The sequence below is a fragment of the Astatotilapia calliptera genome, chromosome 1 (genome assembly GCF_964374335.1).
Source record: "Astatotilapia calliptera chromosome 1, fAstCal68.1, whole genome shotgun sequence".
Taxonomy (NCBI): Eukaryota; Metazoa; Chordata; class Actinopteri; order Cichliformes; family Cichlidae; genus Astatotilapia; species Astatotilapia calliptera.
This window is the reverse complement of record NC_137422.1, coordinates 12,492,317-12,506,907: the sequence shown is the minus strand read 5'-3', so window position 1 is coordinate 12,506,907 and position 14,591 is coordinate 12,492,317. Positions and strand designations below refer to the sequence as shown.

The 14,591-nt window shown below is 39.8% G+C and overlaps 2 protein-coding genes across 2 annotated transcripts; both read left to right on the top strand.

The window, feature by feature from the left end:
• Positions 1 to 163: 163 nt before the first annotated feature.
• LOC113019323 (serine/threonine-protein kinase pim-2-like) lies at positions 164 to 6,084 on the top strand. Its single transcript, XM_026162954.2, has 9 exons — positions 164 to 2,546; positions 2,936 to 3,172; positions 3,298 to 3,423; positions 3,547 to 3,641; positions 3,780 to 3,827; positions 3,912 to 4,130; positions 4,220 to 4,400; positions 4,487 to 4,657; positions 4,747 to 6,084. The coding sequence occupies exons 1-9, from the start codon at positions 2,507 to 2,509 to the stop codon at positions 4,836 to 4,838; spliced, it is 1,209 nt and encodes a 402-aa protein (XP_026018739.2). The 5' UTR covers positions 164 to 2,506; the 3' UTR covers positions 4,839 to 6,084.
• Positions 6,085 to 10,052: 3,968 nt separating this feature from the next.
• On the top strand, positions 10,053 to 14,165 carry LOC145429922 (serine/threonine-protein kinase pim-2-like). Its single transcript, XM_080304053.1, has 9 exons — positions 10,053 to 10,092; positions 10,482 to 10,718; positions 10,844 to 10,969; positions 11,093 to 11,187; positions 11,326 to 11,373; positions 11,458 to 11,676; positions 11,766 to 11,946; positions 12,033 to 12,203; positions 12,293 to 14,165. The coding sequence occupies exons 1-9, from the start codon at positions 10,053 to 10,055 to the stop codon at positions 12,382 to 12,384; spliced, it is 1,209 nt and encodes a 402-aa protein (XP_080160179.1). The 3' UTR covers positions 12,385 to 14,165.
• The last annotated feature ends 426 nt before the right edge of the window (positions 14,166 to 14,591 follow it).

Here is a 14,591-nt window from a genome sequence, read left to right as displayed (position 1 = left end):
ATAAAGTCAGAAGTTATCACGGACAGAGATCCATGTTCTTTTAACATAAGAAAGAATATTTGCTGGAATTGACATTAATCCAAGCCCTTAAAACGCCATTTTGGATTAAGCATTTCCTTTTAGAAAAGTCTTCAATGAGCAGGAAGCTCCAGTACTGGCGCCGGTGAGGTCGGCTGCCGTCACGACTGCTCCGACCACTTTTTCTTTGTCTTTGTTTTTTAAGTTAGTTTTCAGCGTTTCTAAATCGGCAAAATCATCACCATTGGGTACATTAGGTATGACAGTGACACTCTTGTTTCTATTGGTATACAATGTACTCACAATTCGAAGTTTTTAACTCCGGATCCGAGCTGGCCGAGTGAGATCTTGAGGGAGAACAAAGGGAAGCGGCGGCGGCCTAGAGGGAAGCGAGCCGGCGTCAGGAACAGGCTGAGAGCTCGTGCACACCGCACACCTCTGCCTAGCATCCTGCTCGCCAACGTCCAGTCACTGGAGAACAAGCTTGACGACCTCAGGGCCAGGGTAAAGTTCCAGAGAGACATTCGGGACTGCAATCTCCTCTGCTTCACCGAGACATGGCTGAACCCAGCGGTGCCGGACCACGCCATCCAGCCGGCAGAGTTCTTCTCGGTTCACCGCATGGACAGGACACAGGACTCGGGGAAGTCAAGGGGAGGCGGCGTGTGTTTAATGGTGAACAACAACTGGTGCAACAGTGCGAACGTTGTTCCTCTCACACGCTCCTGCACACCAAATCTGGAACTTCTGTCCATCATGTGTCGTCCTTTTTATCTACCTCGGGAATTTACATCGGTCATTGTAAGTGCCGTTTATATTCCACCACAAGCGGACACGGTCACCGCCTTATGCGAGCTGCATGAGGCACTCACACAGCACCAGACACAACACCGGGACGCTGCGCTTATTGTGACGGGGGACTTTAATAGCGCCAACCTCAAACGTGCAGCGCCGAAGTTTTATCAACACATCACCTGCCCCACCAGGGGTGAAAGGACACTGGACCACTGCTACACTACTGTCAAGGACGGCTACAAGGCACAATCCCGCCCCCCGTTTGGCAAATCTGATCACGCCGCCATCTTCCTGGTCACTGGTCACTACATTCTTCATTTCCGGTTAATACTTGTACAGCTGCTGTTATTGTGTGTATATATATATATTTATTTATTTATATTTCTTCATACATTCTTATATAGTTCTATATTGTGTATTTTGTTGTACAGTTATTTTATTTTCAACTTTAATTTATATATTTTATCTTATTCTTTCCCACTTAAATTTACCCTTCATTCTAATTTGTGTTGTACAGTTATTTCATTTTTAACCTTAATTTATATTTTATTCCTTCCTAGTTAAATTTACCCTTTTTAATTTTTCAGATTTATTTCCTATCTTTTTCATAGCCTTTTCCTTTTTTGTTTTCTTTAGGTCACGAGCAGTTGTCCAAGCATTTCACTACATATCGTACTGTGTATGACTGTGTACGTGACAAATAAAATTTGAATTTGAATTTGTACTGAAAAAGAAGCCAACATCAACTGCTAAACGTGCTAAAAGTAAGTAAGTCCCCGTAGACTCCTATGATCAAAGCACATACAGTATAAAAGTTATAGGTTACAGATCTGAAAAGTAAAACAAATGTCAAAGTGCAAAAAGACTTATGGTCCCATAGAAGTCTATTCCATTTGCCTGGAATTAGGTGAACACCTTTGTGACAAATTTAATGGCTCAGTCATTTGTTTCATGTCATGTTTAATAAAAGACCGACATGGTGGCATGTTGAATTGTCCATTTTGCACATATTTGGTCATTCTAAGCGTCAGAGGGGGAAAGATCATTCTGGGAATGCCTACTGGCATTAAGAGTGACTAGACATGACACGTGGGACACAGGGGCAAGGCAAAGTAACAGAAACCTAAAGCCTAAGAATATGACACAAGAAGAAAACAATAAAGAGAACCAAAAACATACATAAGAATAATCAATGAATATAAATGAACAAACACAAAACACTGGGTCACAGACTCAGTACCATGACAGTTAAATGTACATAATAAATACTTTAAATCAGATGACAATGTAGCTGACACTGTGTTTATTAGTGTGTGGTCAACCACAAATCTTCATACTGTCATCCATACATGAGGTCTTTATACAAATGATGAAAGAAAATGAAAGAAACTGTTTAATTGATATGAAATGATTGAATCATATGAAATATTATGGCTTTGTCTGCCAGAGTGTTTTTCTGTAAACTACTTTGAACTGCTGGCAGTCAGTGAAGTCACTGAAAGGCAAGATTCTATGTTGTGTTGCCGTAGTTTCCAGTTTACTTATAAAGCTCACTTACAGAATTCAGTTAGAAAAGTCAAGCATTTGAAAGGTGCACATTTGAAGGAATATTAAGTCAGTATTAACTCATTACGGTTTACATTTTCGATTTTAAAGGGTCTCCGAAATTAAATTGAAAGAGGAAACAAGAAAAATGACCACTCCAGGCGATAAGAAAGATTCAGGAGATCAAGGTAAGTAAAATAATAAAATAAAATCCTGGTAAAATACAAATCCTAGAACTGTTGACACTGTGTGAATCATTTTTACAGCAATTGAATCATATGTTTGATTGAAAATAGCTTTAATACAAGATGTCTAATCAAAGAAAGGTTACCGGTCTTTTGGTAAAATAAGGTAATAAGTTTATTCTTGGACTCAACAGTAAAAACAGACCAACAAGTGTCATCAAGATCTAAGACTTAGTGAACCTAGTATCAATTCGCACTGGTCAGTTTTTTTTATCCCAAGAATAAACTTGTGATAATTTAAGCAAAAGCAATTTCAAATTCTTTGCCATCAAACTACTTCCAGTCCTGATGTCGGGGACTCTTTTTCACCACTGTGTTGTTGTCGTTTATAGATTGTAAGAGCAGGACTGCTAAAAGAAAGGCCAGTCCTGAAAAGAAGACCCCAATAAAAAGGAGGAGGGTCGCTGACCAGGCTGGTCCTTCCACCAGCTCAGATGTGGTCAAAGGAGTGAAACGCAAGGTTGTGCAAGATGAAGAGGGCACAACAAAGAAAGCAAAGAGGGCTAAACTGCTTGATCATATGAGCGGTGACAAGGAGCAAGCATCCTCCTCGTTGGACTCTGGTAAAGGTAGGCTAATTAGTTGAATAAGGGGGTAGATTAAGTGTGGTTGCTAGGTTTAAGATATTGGTGTTTAGTGTTTGTGTCTATCATCCAGTGAGCTGATGTGCTTTTGGTGTTTTCCACATCTCCAGACTTGAACAACAAACAGGTGTGCGCAAAAAATGGCAAAAGAAAGGCCACGGGAGACGACAGAGAGTCACCCAAGAAAAAAAGAAGGAATGTGGACCAGGGCAAAAAATCAGTGGCAGACCAGAAACGTAAGTAGCAAGCAGCTTGGGTTTTATATTCAGGGGAAGGGCAAAAGGAACATTTAGGCTACAGAGGAGAGTAATTTGTGTCACAGCTGTAATAAAACAAGATTTGCTGTTTTGTCTGTTCAGGTGAATTCCAAGCCAGATATGTGGAGGAGCACCAGCTCGGAGAAGGAGGCTGCGGAGCAGTGTTTGCGGGCTACCGGATAGAAGATCGTTTTCCAGTAAGTGTTCAGATGATGGTAGTAAGACAGGCAGTAACGCAGATAATGGATAATATCGTAAACTGAAACGTCTGCTGTGTTTCCACCTTTCATTATGTCATACTGAGGAAATGCTCACCAATGCTCTGTGTCTTTTAGGTTGCCATCAAACACATTCCCAAAAATAAAGTCTACTGCAAAGTGGCGGTAAGCGTCCAACACTTGAATCAGTTTTACATTACTGGATTGAATGCGGCGTTCCTCATCATCCACTTTGTTGTAACATTTCAGGATGAAAGCGGGAAGAAGCTCTCGGTGGAAGTGGCCATTATGCTTAAACTTGCAGGTGAAGCAGAAGGGTCAGTGGGAATATCAGCACCTGTGTCCTTGCTGGAGTGGTTCGACCTTGGCAAAGAGCTGATCCTGGTGCTGGAGAGACCTGTCCCTGCTGTGGACCTGCAAAAATACAAAGCAGAAAAAGGAAGAACTTTACCAGAGGACAAGGCCAAGGTAGGTTGACTGGGAGAGCCTTGGACTGTACAGCGTTCAATCAAGGCAGAAAAGCATTAACTCATTATTGTGTTTTTCATCTTTTCCAGGTCATTCTGAAGCAACTAGTTGATGCTGTAAAGGAACTTGAGGATAAACACATCTTTCATCGGGACATCAAGGGAGAAAACATTCTGATTGAGACCGGCTCAGATGTGCCTCGAGTTCGCATCATCGACTTTGGACTGAGCTGCTTTGTTAAACAGCGATCTCTGTATCGCATCTTCTATGGTAACATATTCTGCTCCTGCTTTTCACAGATGTAACAATTTGTGTCTTTTGTTTTAGAAGAAATTGTAATTGTGTCTGTTTGTTAGGCACGCCTCTTCACACCCCTCCCGAGTGGTACAGGAGGAGCTGCTACAGGTGTGGACCCACCACGGTGTGGCAAATGGGAGTGGTGTTGTATGAAGCGCTTCATGCACGGGACTTTAGTACCGAGAGGTTCCTCGCAAAGAAACTGAGCATCAAAAAGCGTCTGTCCGCAGGTAAGAAAACTTCACACTTCCAGATTCACTGATGCCTTGGATCACTAGAACTATCATCTTCATCTTTTTGATCTTTTCTTTCTTTCAAGGATGCCGGAATTTCTTGGAGGCATGTTTAACTACAGTCCCGGAGAAGCGCCCAACACTGGAGGAGCTCCAGCTTCACCCCTGGCTAAGATAACACACACAAACACACAATTCACACCTTATCATGCAAGTGTGATACATTGTGGTAACTTCCTTTCTTTTTTCTGTTGGACAGGAATAGATAGGATGGGTCAATCTTAAAAAATAAATAAATAAAAATTTAGCTTTTTTGGAGCTCCTGTAACCCCCCCAGCCATCCCAGGAAAGGGGATCTATCTTTGAATGGGCTTTCCCGAGGTTTCTTCCCATCGATCTGGCCCCCTGGGGAGTTTTTCCTCGTCTTCATAGAGAGCTTGGGCTGGGTCAGGAGCTCCATCAAAACTGTCTTTATTTGATGACTTTAATGTCATCAAATAAAGATGTGTTTTACTTAAAGAAAAATTTGATCAAAATAAAACTTGTTTAATTCATCTTTGCTGAGGATTCTCCTTCGTTACTATTTTGTTTTGTTTTTGTTTTGTTTTTTATTACCCATGGTGCATTTTGACAAATAAGAAAACTGAATCAGGTCAAAGTGTGCACAAAGACAGTCACACTGCAAATGATCTGAAGACTTGCATCTGTTGCTCTAACCCCCAACTAGTTTAGACAGATTTCCTGGTTCTACCAGAGGTTTTTTCCTTCAAGAAGGGAGTTTTTCCTTCCCACTGTTGCTGAGTGTTTGCTCATAGTGGGTTGTAAAAGCATAAAAGAAAAAAGAACTACAAATTTGGAAAGGAATTCATTCATGTTCTTACTCATAGATGGAGTACATGGTTTAAAAAACACTCAGGAAACAGATATGAGGCATCTGTATCAACATAAAAACATTAATACAGTTAAAAATGAATAAAAAGTTGCACGCTTAAACTTATTTCTCTACAGTTTGTACAATTAATCCATGTAACAATAGGTTCTCTCTTAATATAGTAGTTAATTAAAATATCTTTACATAAAAATACATTTTTAAGTACTCTCCGGTGGAAGTCTGTTGTGGCTTATGTTTCTAAATGACACAACCATAAAGCAGCCCACAGAATATACAAATATGTCTTTGATAAGTGAATGTTGGCTCCCACAATGGCCTGTTAAGTTATTGCAAAAATAATTTACTGCATAATATGTCAGATTAGAACATGTTTTAAGCACAAAACTGAAGGGGAAACAATAAAAACAAAAATTAAAAAACAAATACTAAATTAAGTTAAAGGATATTTCTTACTATACTATATAATTGTGTAATGTTGCGTTTGATTGCAAAAGAAAACCCACCAAGAAAAAAAGAAAGAAAAAAAAGAGAATAGAGTTTAATTTATTCAAAACACATTCTTTTCTTTTATTTAAGCTGTAGCGAGATTCAAATGGACAAAAGCGAAAGAAAAATATTACAGATTTGTTTTATTAATCAAGAATAAACTTTATTATACACAACTCTAAATTTCAGTTGGTCTTAGTCAGATGTGTTTTTAATTCAATCCTGCAACACTGTGCTCGCTGCCATCACTTTATATCTTAGTGTGCAATTCAAATATATACTTATTACAATATTTTTCCCCCTTAACTCTCAACTCGCGTTTTTAAAATGTCTGTGATCATGTTTGTCCGTTGACTTCTGTCTGGGCCTCGAACGATTCATCAGACAGGTTGGCAGCCTCCAACTGATGCTCCAGACTTTCATCATCGCCTCTATTCTGATCAACTCTCATCTTAAACTTAGTGATGAACTCATTACTGGCCAGCGCGCCCTCCTTTTTAGGGCATGTGGGCTTTGATAGTCGCTCTGCAAAGAAAATTCACAAAACATTTCTTATTTGGTAAGCTTGTTAACAAATTTTAGTTCAGTTTTGCTGCAAGTTATAGCATGCATCAGGTAAGAAGCAATTGGTTCTTAAAAAGCATATACATTCCCCAAAACATTTTTATTATGTGCATTTTGGAGAATAAAAGATTGTACACAATTTCCCTTTTTGAAGTAAAAAGATTATTAAGTCTAATTCTTACTTATGCAGTAGATTAAAGTATTGAAACATCATTATTCATAAAATATGCACATTACAAAATTAAAGTTATTCAAAAATTACTCAAGTACTTACTCCAATACTCACATTATTCAAGTAAATTTAATTTTTGCCAATGTAATGTCACATAAAATCTTAATCTGAATAAGGGATTTGAACCCCACTGTCACGGCCAGGGGATCAGCAGGCCGCTGACTAGTAGTGTTCTCTCTCTCTCTCTTGCTCTCTGTCTCTCGCTCTCTCGCCAGGGCGGAACTTATGGTGGGTTCACGCCCTCGGCCCACGCCCCTCTGAAGAGGAAACACCTGGGCCTCATCAGTGCAGCCAGCATTTAAGCCAGGGAGTGGCTTCTACTCATCGCTGGACCGTTGTGTGTGACTCGTGCCAGTGCAGCAAGTTCTCTTTTGCTTCCCTGTGCAAAACCTCTAACGTGTGTTTCCTTCTGTACATAGATCCCCTGGACCCGACTCTGCATTCCCCGAGCGGATTCCCTTTTTGTGTGAGTGTTTGGAGAGAGAGTCAGAAGAGGAGCAAGTGGCTTTTCCCTACCTGGATTTCCCCGGAGCCTTTTCCCTGTCACCGCTTTGTATATAGCACTATCCCCTGCACTGTTTGTATATACACCTGGTGGAACTGTAATAAATACTGACTGTGCCTCTGAGTCCTGCTTGTGAGTCCTCAAGCGAACCGTGACACCCACACAGATGAGAGCTTAGCAGTGAAGCTCTCTCTTAAAATTTGAGTTATAAAGTCAGAAGTTATCACGGACAGAGATCCATGTTCTTTTAATATAAGAAAGAATATTTGCTGGAATTGACATTAATCCAAGCCCTTAAAACGCCATTTTGGATTAAGCATTTCCTTTTAGAAAAGTCTTCAATGAGCAGGAAGCTCCAGTACTGGCGCCGGTGAGGTCGGCTGCCGTCACGACTGCTCCGACCACTTTTTCTTTGTCTTTGTTTTTTAAGTTAGTTTTCAGCGTTTCTAAATCGGCAAAATCATCACCATTGGGTACATTAGGTATGACAGTGACACTCTTGTTTCTATTGGTATACAATGTACTCACAATTCGAAGTTTTTAACTCCGGATCCGAGCTGGCCGAGTGAGATCTTGAGGGAGAACAAAGGGAAGCGGCGGCGGCCTAGAGGGAAGCGAGCCGGCGTCAGGAACAGGCTGAGAGCTCGTGCACACCGCACACCTCTGCCTAGCATCCTGCTCGCCAACGTCCAGTCACTGGAGAACAAGCTTGACGACCTCAGGGCCAGGGTAAAGTTCCAGAGAGACATTCGGGACTGCAATCTCCTCTGCTTCACCGAGACATGGCTGAACCCAGCGGTGCCGGACCACGCCATCCAGCCGGCAGAGTTCTTCTCGGTTCACCGCATGGACAGGACACGGGACTCGGGGAAGTCAAGGGGAGGCGGCGTGTGTTTAATGGTGAACAACAACTGGTGCAACAGTGCGAACGTTGTTCCTCTCACACGCTCCTGCACACCAAATCTGGAACTTCTGTCCATCATGTGTCGTCCTTTTTATCTACCTCGGGAATTTACATCGGTCATTGTAAGTGCCGTTTATATTCCACCACAAGCGGACACGGTCACCGCCTTATGCGAGCTGCATGAGGCACTCACACAGCACCAGACACAACACCGGGACGCTGCGCTTATTGTGACGGGGGACTTTAATAGCGCCAACCTCAAACGCGCAGCGCCGAAGTTTTATCAACACATCACCTGCCCCACCAGAGGTGAAAGGACACTGGACCACTGCTACACTACGGTCAAGGACGGCTACAAGGCACAATCCCGCCCCCCGTTTGGCAAATCTGATCACGCCGCCATCTTCCTGGTCACTGGTCACTACATTCTTCATTTCCGGTTAATACTTGTACAGCTGCTGTTATTGTGTGTATATATATATATTTATTTATTTATATTTCTTCATACATTCTTATATAGTTCTATATTGTGTATTTTGTTGTACAGTTATTTTATTTTCAACTTTAATTTATATATTTTATCTTATTCTTTCCCACTTAAATTTACCCTTCATTCTAATTTGTGTTGTACAGTTATTTCATTTTTAACCTTAATTTATATTTTATTCCTTCCTAGTTAAATTTACCCTTTTTAATTTTTCAGATTTATTTCCTATCTTTTTCATAGCCTTTTCCTTTTTTGTTTTCTTTAGGTCACGAGCAGTTGTCCAAGCATTTCACTACATATCGTACTGTGTATGACTGTGTACGTGACAAATAAAATTTGAATTTGAATTTGTACTGAAAAAGAAGCCAACATCAACTGCTAAACGTGCTAAAAGTAAGTAAGTCCCCGTAGACTCCTATGATCAAAGCACATACAGTATAAAAGTTATAGGTTACAGATCTGAAAAGTAAAACAAATGTCAAAGTGCAAAAAGACTTATGGTCCCATAGAAGTCTATTCCATTTGCCTGGAATTAGGTGAACACCTTTGTGACAAATTTAATGGCTCAGTCATTTGTTTCATGTCATGTTTAATAAAAGACCGACATGGTGGCATGTTGAATTGTCCATTTTGCACATATTTGGTCATTCTAAGCGTCAGAGGGGGAAAGATCATTCTGGGAATGCCTACTGGCATTAAGAGTGACTAGACATGACACGTGGGACACAGGGGCAAGGCAAAGTAACAGAAACCTAAAGCCTAAGAATGTAACACAAGAAGAAAACAATAAAGAGAACCAAAAACATACATAAGAATAATCAATGAATATAAATGAACAAACACAAAACACTGGGTCACAGACTCAGTACCATGACAGTTAAATGTACATAATAAATACTTTAAATCAGATGACAATGTAGCTGACACTGTGTTTATTAGTGTGTGGTCAACCACAAATCTTCATACTGTCATCCATACATGAGGTCTTTATACAAATGATGAAAGAAAATGAAAGAAACTGTTTAATTGATATGAAATGATTGAATCATATGAAATATTATGGCTTTGTCTGCCAGAGTGTTTTTCTGTAAACTACTTTGAACTGCTGGCAGTCAGTGAAGTCACTGAAAGGCAAGATTCTATGTTGTGTTGCCGTAGTTTCCAGTTTACTTATAAAGCTCACTTACAGAATTCAGTTAGAAAAGTCAAGCATTTGAAAGGTGCACATTTGAAGGAATATTAAGTCAGTATTAACTCATTACGGTTTACATTTTCGATTTTAAAGGGTCTCCGAAATTACAATGAAAGAGGAAACAAGAAAAATGACCACTCCAGCCGATAAGAAAGATTCAGGAGATCAAGGTAAGTAAAATAATAAAATAAAATCCTGGTAAAATACAAATCCTAGAACTGTTGACACTGTGTGAATCATTTTTACAGCAATTGAATCATATGTTTGATTGAAAATAGCTTTAATACAAGATGTCTAATCAAAGAAAGGTTACCGGTCTTTTGGTAAAATAAGGTAATAAGTTTATTCTTGGACTCAACAGTAAAAACAGACCAACAAGTGTCATCAAGATCTAAGACTTAGTGAACCTAGTATCAATTCGCACTGGTCAGTTTTTTTTATCCCAAGAATAAACTTGTGATAATTTAAGCAAAAGCAATTTCAAATTCTTTGCCATCAAACTACTTCCAGTCCTGATGTCGGGGACTCTTTTTCACCACTGTGTTGTTGTCGTTTATAGATTGTAAGAGCAGGACTGCTAAAAGAAAGGCCAGTCCTGAAAAGAAGACCCCAATAAAAAGGAGGAGGGTCGCTGACCAGGCTGGTCCTTCCACCAGCTCAGATGTGGTCAAAGGAGTGAAACGCAAGGTTGTGCAAGATGAAGAGGGCGCAACAAAGAAAGCAAAGAGGGCTAAACTGCTTGATCATATGAGCGGTGACAAGGAGCAAGCATCCTCCTCGTTGGACTCTGGTAAAGGTAGGCTAATTAGTTGAATAAGGGGGTAGATTAAGTGTGGTTGCTAGGTTTAAGATATTGGTGTTTAGTGTTTGTGTCTATCATCCAGTGAGCTGATGTGCTTTTGGTGTTTTCCACATCTCCAGACTTGAACAACAAACAGGTGTGCACAAAAAATGGCAAAAGAAAGGCCACGGGAGACAACAGAGAGTCACCCAAGAAAAAAAGAAGGAATGTGGACCAGGGCAAAAAATCAGTGGCAGACCAAAAACGTAAGTAGCAAGCAGCTTGGGTTTTATATTCAGGGGAAGGGCAAAAGGAACATTTATGCTACAGAGGAGAGTAATTTGTGTCACAGCTGTAATAAAACAAGATTTGCTGTTTTGTCTGTTCAGGTGAATTCCAAGCCAGATATGTGGAGGAGCACCAGCTCGGAGAAGGAGGCTGCGGAGCAGTGTTTGCGGGCTACCGGATAGAAGATCGTTTTCCAGTAAGTGTTCAGATGATGGTAGTAAGACAGGCAGTAACGCAGATAATGGATAATATCGTAAACTGAAACGTCTGCTGTGTTTCCACCTTTCATTATGTCATACTGAGGAAATGCTCACCAATGCTCTGTGTCTTTTAGGTTGCCATCAAACACATTCCCAAAAATAAAGTCTACTGCAAAGTGGCGGTAAGCGTCCAACACTTGAATCAGTTTTACATTACTGGATTGAATGCGGCGTTCCTCATCATCCACTTTGTTGTAACATTTCAGGATGAAAGCGGGAAGAAGCTCTCGGTGGAAGTGGCCATTATGCTTAAACTTGCAGGTGAAGCAGAAGGGTCAGTGGGAATATCAGCACCTGTGTCCTTGCTGGAGTGGTTCGACCTTGGCAAAGAGCTGATCCTGGTGCTGGAGAGACCTGTCCCTGCTGTGGACCTGCAAAAATACAAAGCAGAAAAAGGAAGAACTTTACCAGAGGACAAGGCCAAGGTAGGTTGACTGGGAGAGCCTTGGACTGTACAGCGTTCAATCAAGGCAGAAAAGCATTAACTCATTATTGTGTTTTTCATCTTTTCCAGGTCATTCTGAAGCAACTAGTTGATGCTGTAAAGGAACTTGAGGATAAACACATCTTTCATCGGGACATCAAGGGAGAAAACATTCTGATTGAGACCGGCTCAGATGTGCCTCGAGTTCGCATCATCGACTTTGGACTGAGCTGCTTTGTTAAACAGCGATCTCTGTATCGCATCTTCTATGGTAACATATTCTGCTCCTGCTTTTCACAGATGTAACAATTTGTGTCTTTTGTTTTAGAAGAAATTGTAATTGTGTCTGTTTGTTAGGCACGCCTCTTCACACCCCTCCCGAGTGGTACAGGAGGAGCTGCTACAGGTGTGGACCCACCACGGTGTGGCAAATGGGAGTGGTGTTGTATGAAGCGCTTCATGCACGGGACTTTAGTACCGAGAGGTTCCTCGCAAAGAAACTGAGCATCAAAAAGCGTCTGTCCGCAGGTAAGAAAACTTCACACTTCCAGATTCACTGATGCCTTGGATCACTAGAACTATCATCTTCATCTTTTTGATCTTTTCTTTCTTTCAAGGATGCCGGAATTTCTTGGAGGCATGTTTAACTACAGTCCCGGAGAAGCGCCCAACACTGGAGGAGCTCCAGCTTCACCCCTGGCTAAGATAACACACACAAACACACAATTCACACCTTATCATGCAAGTGTGATACATTGTGGTAACTTCCTTTCTTTTTTCTGTTGGACAGGAATAGATAGGATGGGTCAATCTTAAAAAATAAATAAATAAAAATTTAGCTTTTTTGGAGCTCCTGTAACCCCCCCAGCCATCCCAGGAAAGGGGATCTATCTTTGAATGGGCTTTCCCGAGGTTTCTTCCCATCGATCTGGCCCCCTGGGGAGTTTTTCCTCGTCTTCATAGAGAGCTTGGGCTGGGTCAGGAGCTCCATCAAAACTGTCTTTATTTGATGACTTTAATGTCATCAAATTAAGATGTGTTTTACTTAAAGAAAAATTTGATCAAAATAAAACTTGTTTAATTCATCTTTGCTGAGGATTCTCCTTCGTTACTATTTTGTTTTGTTTTTGTTTTGTTTTTTATTACCCATGGTGCATTTTGACAAATAAGAAAACTGAATCAGGTCAAAGTGTGCACAAAGACAGTCACACTGCAAATGATCTGAAGACTTGCATCTGTTGCTCTAACCCCCAACTAGTTTAGACAGATTTCCTGGTTCTACCAGAGGTTTTTTCCTTCAAGAAGGGAGTTTTTCCTTCCCACTGTTGCTGAGTGTTTGCTCATAGTGGGTTGTAAAAGCATAAAAGTTAATAAGAGGCATTCAAAACAGAGTTATCACAGAGGGAACTATATAGCTTAAATGTACAATTTCTACAGGACGAATTATAACTTCATTATGTATAAAAGCTCCTGTGGATAATTACTCCTATTTGTAACTTTACACAAGAGAAAGTTTGCTGTCACACTATTTATAACAGGTTGGGTTTTGTCCTCTGAGTTGAGCCTTTGGTTGCAGTTTATTGAAGAATTTCCTCTAAAGTAGCTGTTGATAAAGATTTAAAGTCCTGTTTATATACAGAAATATGCTTTAGTTCATGTTTTTTTACATGTCTGCCTCAGTGGATCAGTAGAAGATCTGGCACAGGAAACTAGATGATGAAAAAAGGGTACGAATACACATATATATCTATACCTATATAGATACAGATCACACACAGGTTGCAACGTAGTATTTTCATTTTTTCTTAGCATTTCTTTAACGTCTTGGTGCAAAAGAATACCAGCATTTGTGTGTAAAGAAATGTTACATATATACTAAAAACAGTTGGAAAAAAGAACTACAAATTTGGAAAGGAATTCATTCATGTTCTTACTCATAGATGGAGTACATGGTTTAAAAAACACTCAGGAAACAGATATGAGGCGGCTGTATCAACATAAAAACATTAATACAGTTAAAAATGAATAAAAAGTTGCACGCTTAAACTTATTTCTCTACAGTTTGTATAATTAATCCATGTAACAATAGGTTCTCTCTTAATATAGTAGTTAATTAAAATATCTTTACATAAAAATACATTTTTAAGTACTCTCCGGTGGAAGTCTGTTGTGGCTTATGTTTCTAAATGACACAACCATAAAGCAGCCCACAGAATATACAAATATGTCTTTGATAAGTGAATGTTGGCTCCCACAATGGCCTGTTAAGTTATTGCAAAAATAATTTACTGCATAATATGTCAGATTAGAACATGTTTTAAGCACAAAACTGAAGGGGAAACAATAAAAACAAAAATTAAAAAACAAATACTAAATTAAGTTAAAGGATATTTCTTACTATACTATATAATTGTGTAATGTTGCGTTTGATTGCAAAAGAAAACCCACCAAGAAAAAAAGAAAGAAAAAAAAGAGAATAGAGTTTAATTTATTCAAAACATATTCTTTTCTTTTATTTAAGCTGTAGCGAGATTCAAATGGACAAAAGCGAAAGAAAAATATTACAGATTTGTTTTATTAATCAAGAATAAACTTTATTATACACAACTCTAAATTTCAGTTGGTCTTAGTCAGATGTGTTTTTAATTCAATCCTGCAACACTGTGCTCGCTGCCATCACTTTATATCTTAGTGTGCAATTCAAATATATACTTATTACAATATTTTTCCCCCTTAACTCTCAACTCGCGTTTTTAAAATGTCTGTGATCATGTTTGTCCGTTGACTTCTGTCTGGGCCTCGAACGATTCATCAGACAGGTTGGCAGCCTCCAACTGATGCTCCAGACTTTCATCATCGCCTCTATTCTGATCAACTCTCATCTTAAACTTAGTGATGAACTCATTACTGGCCAGC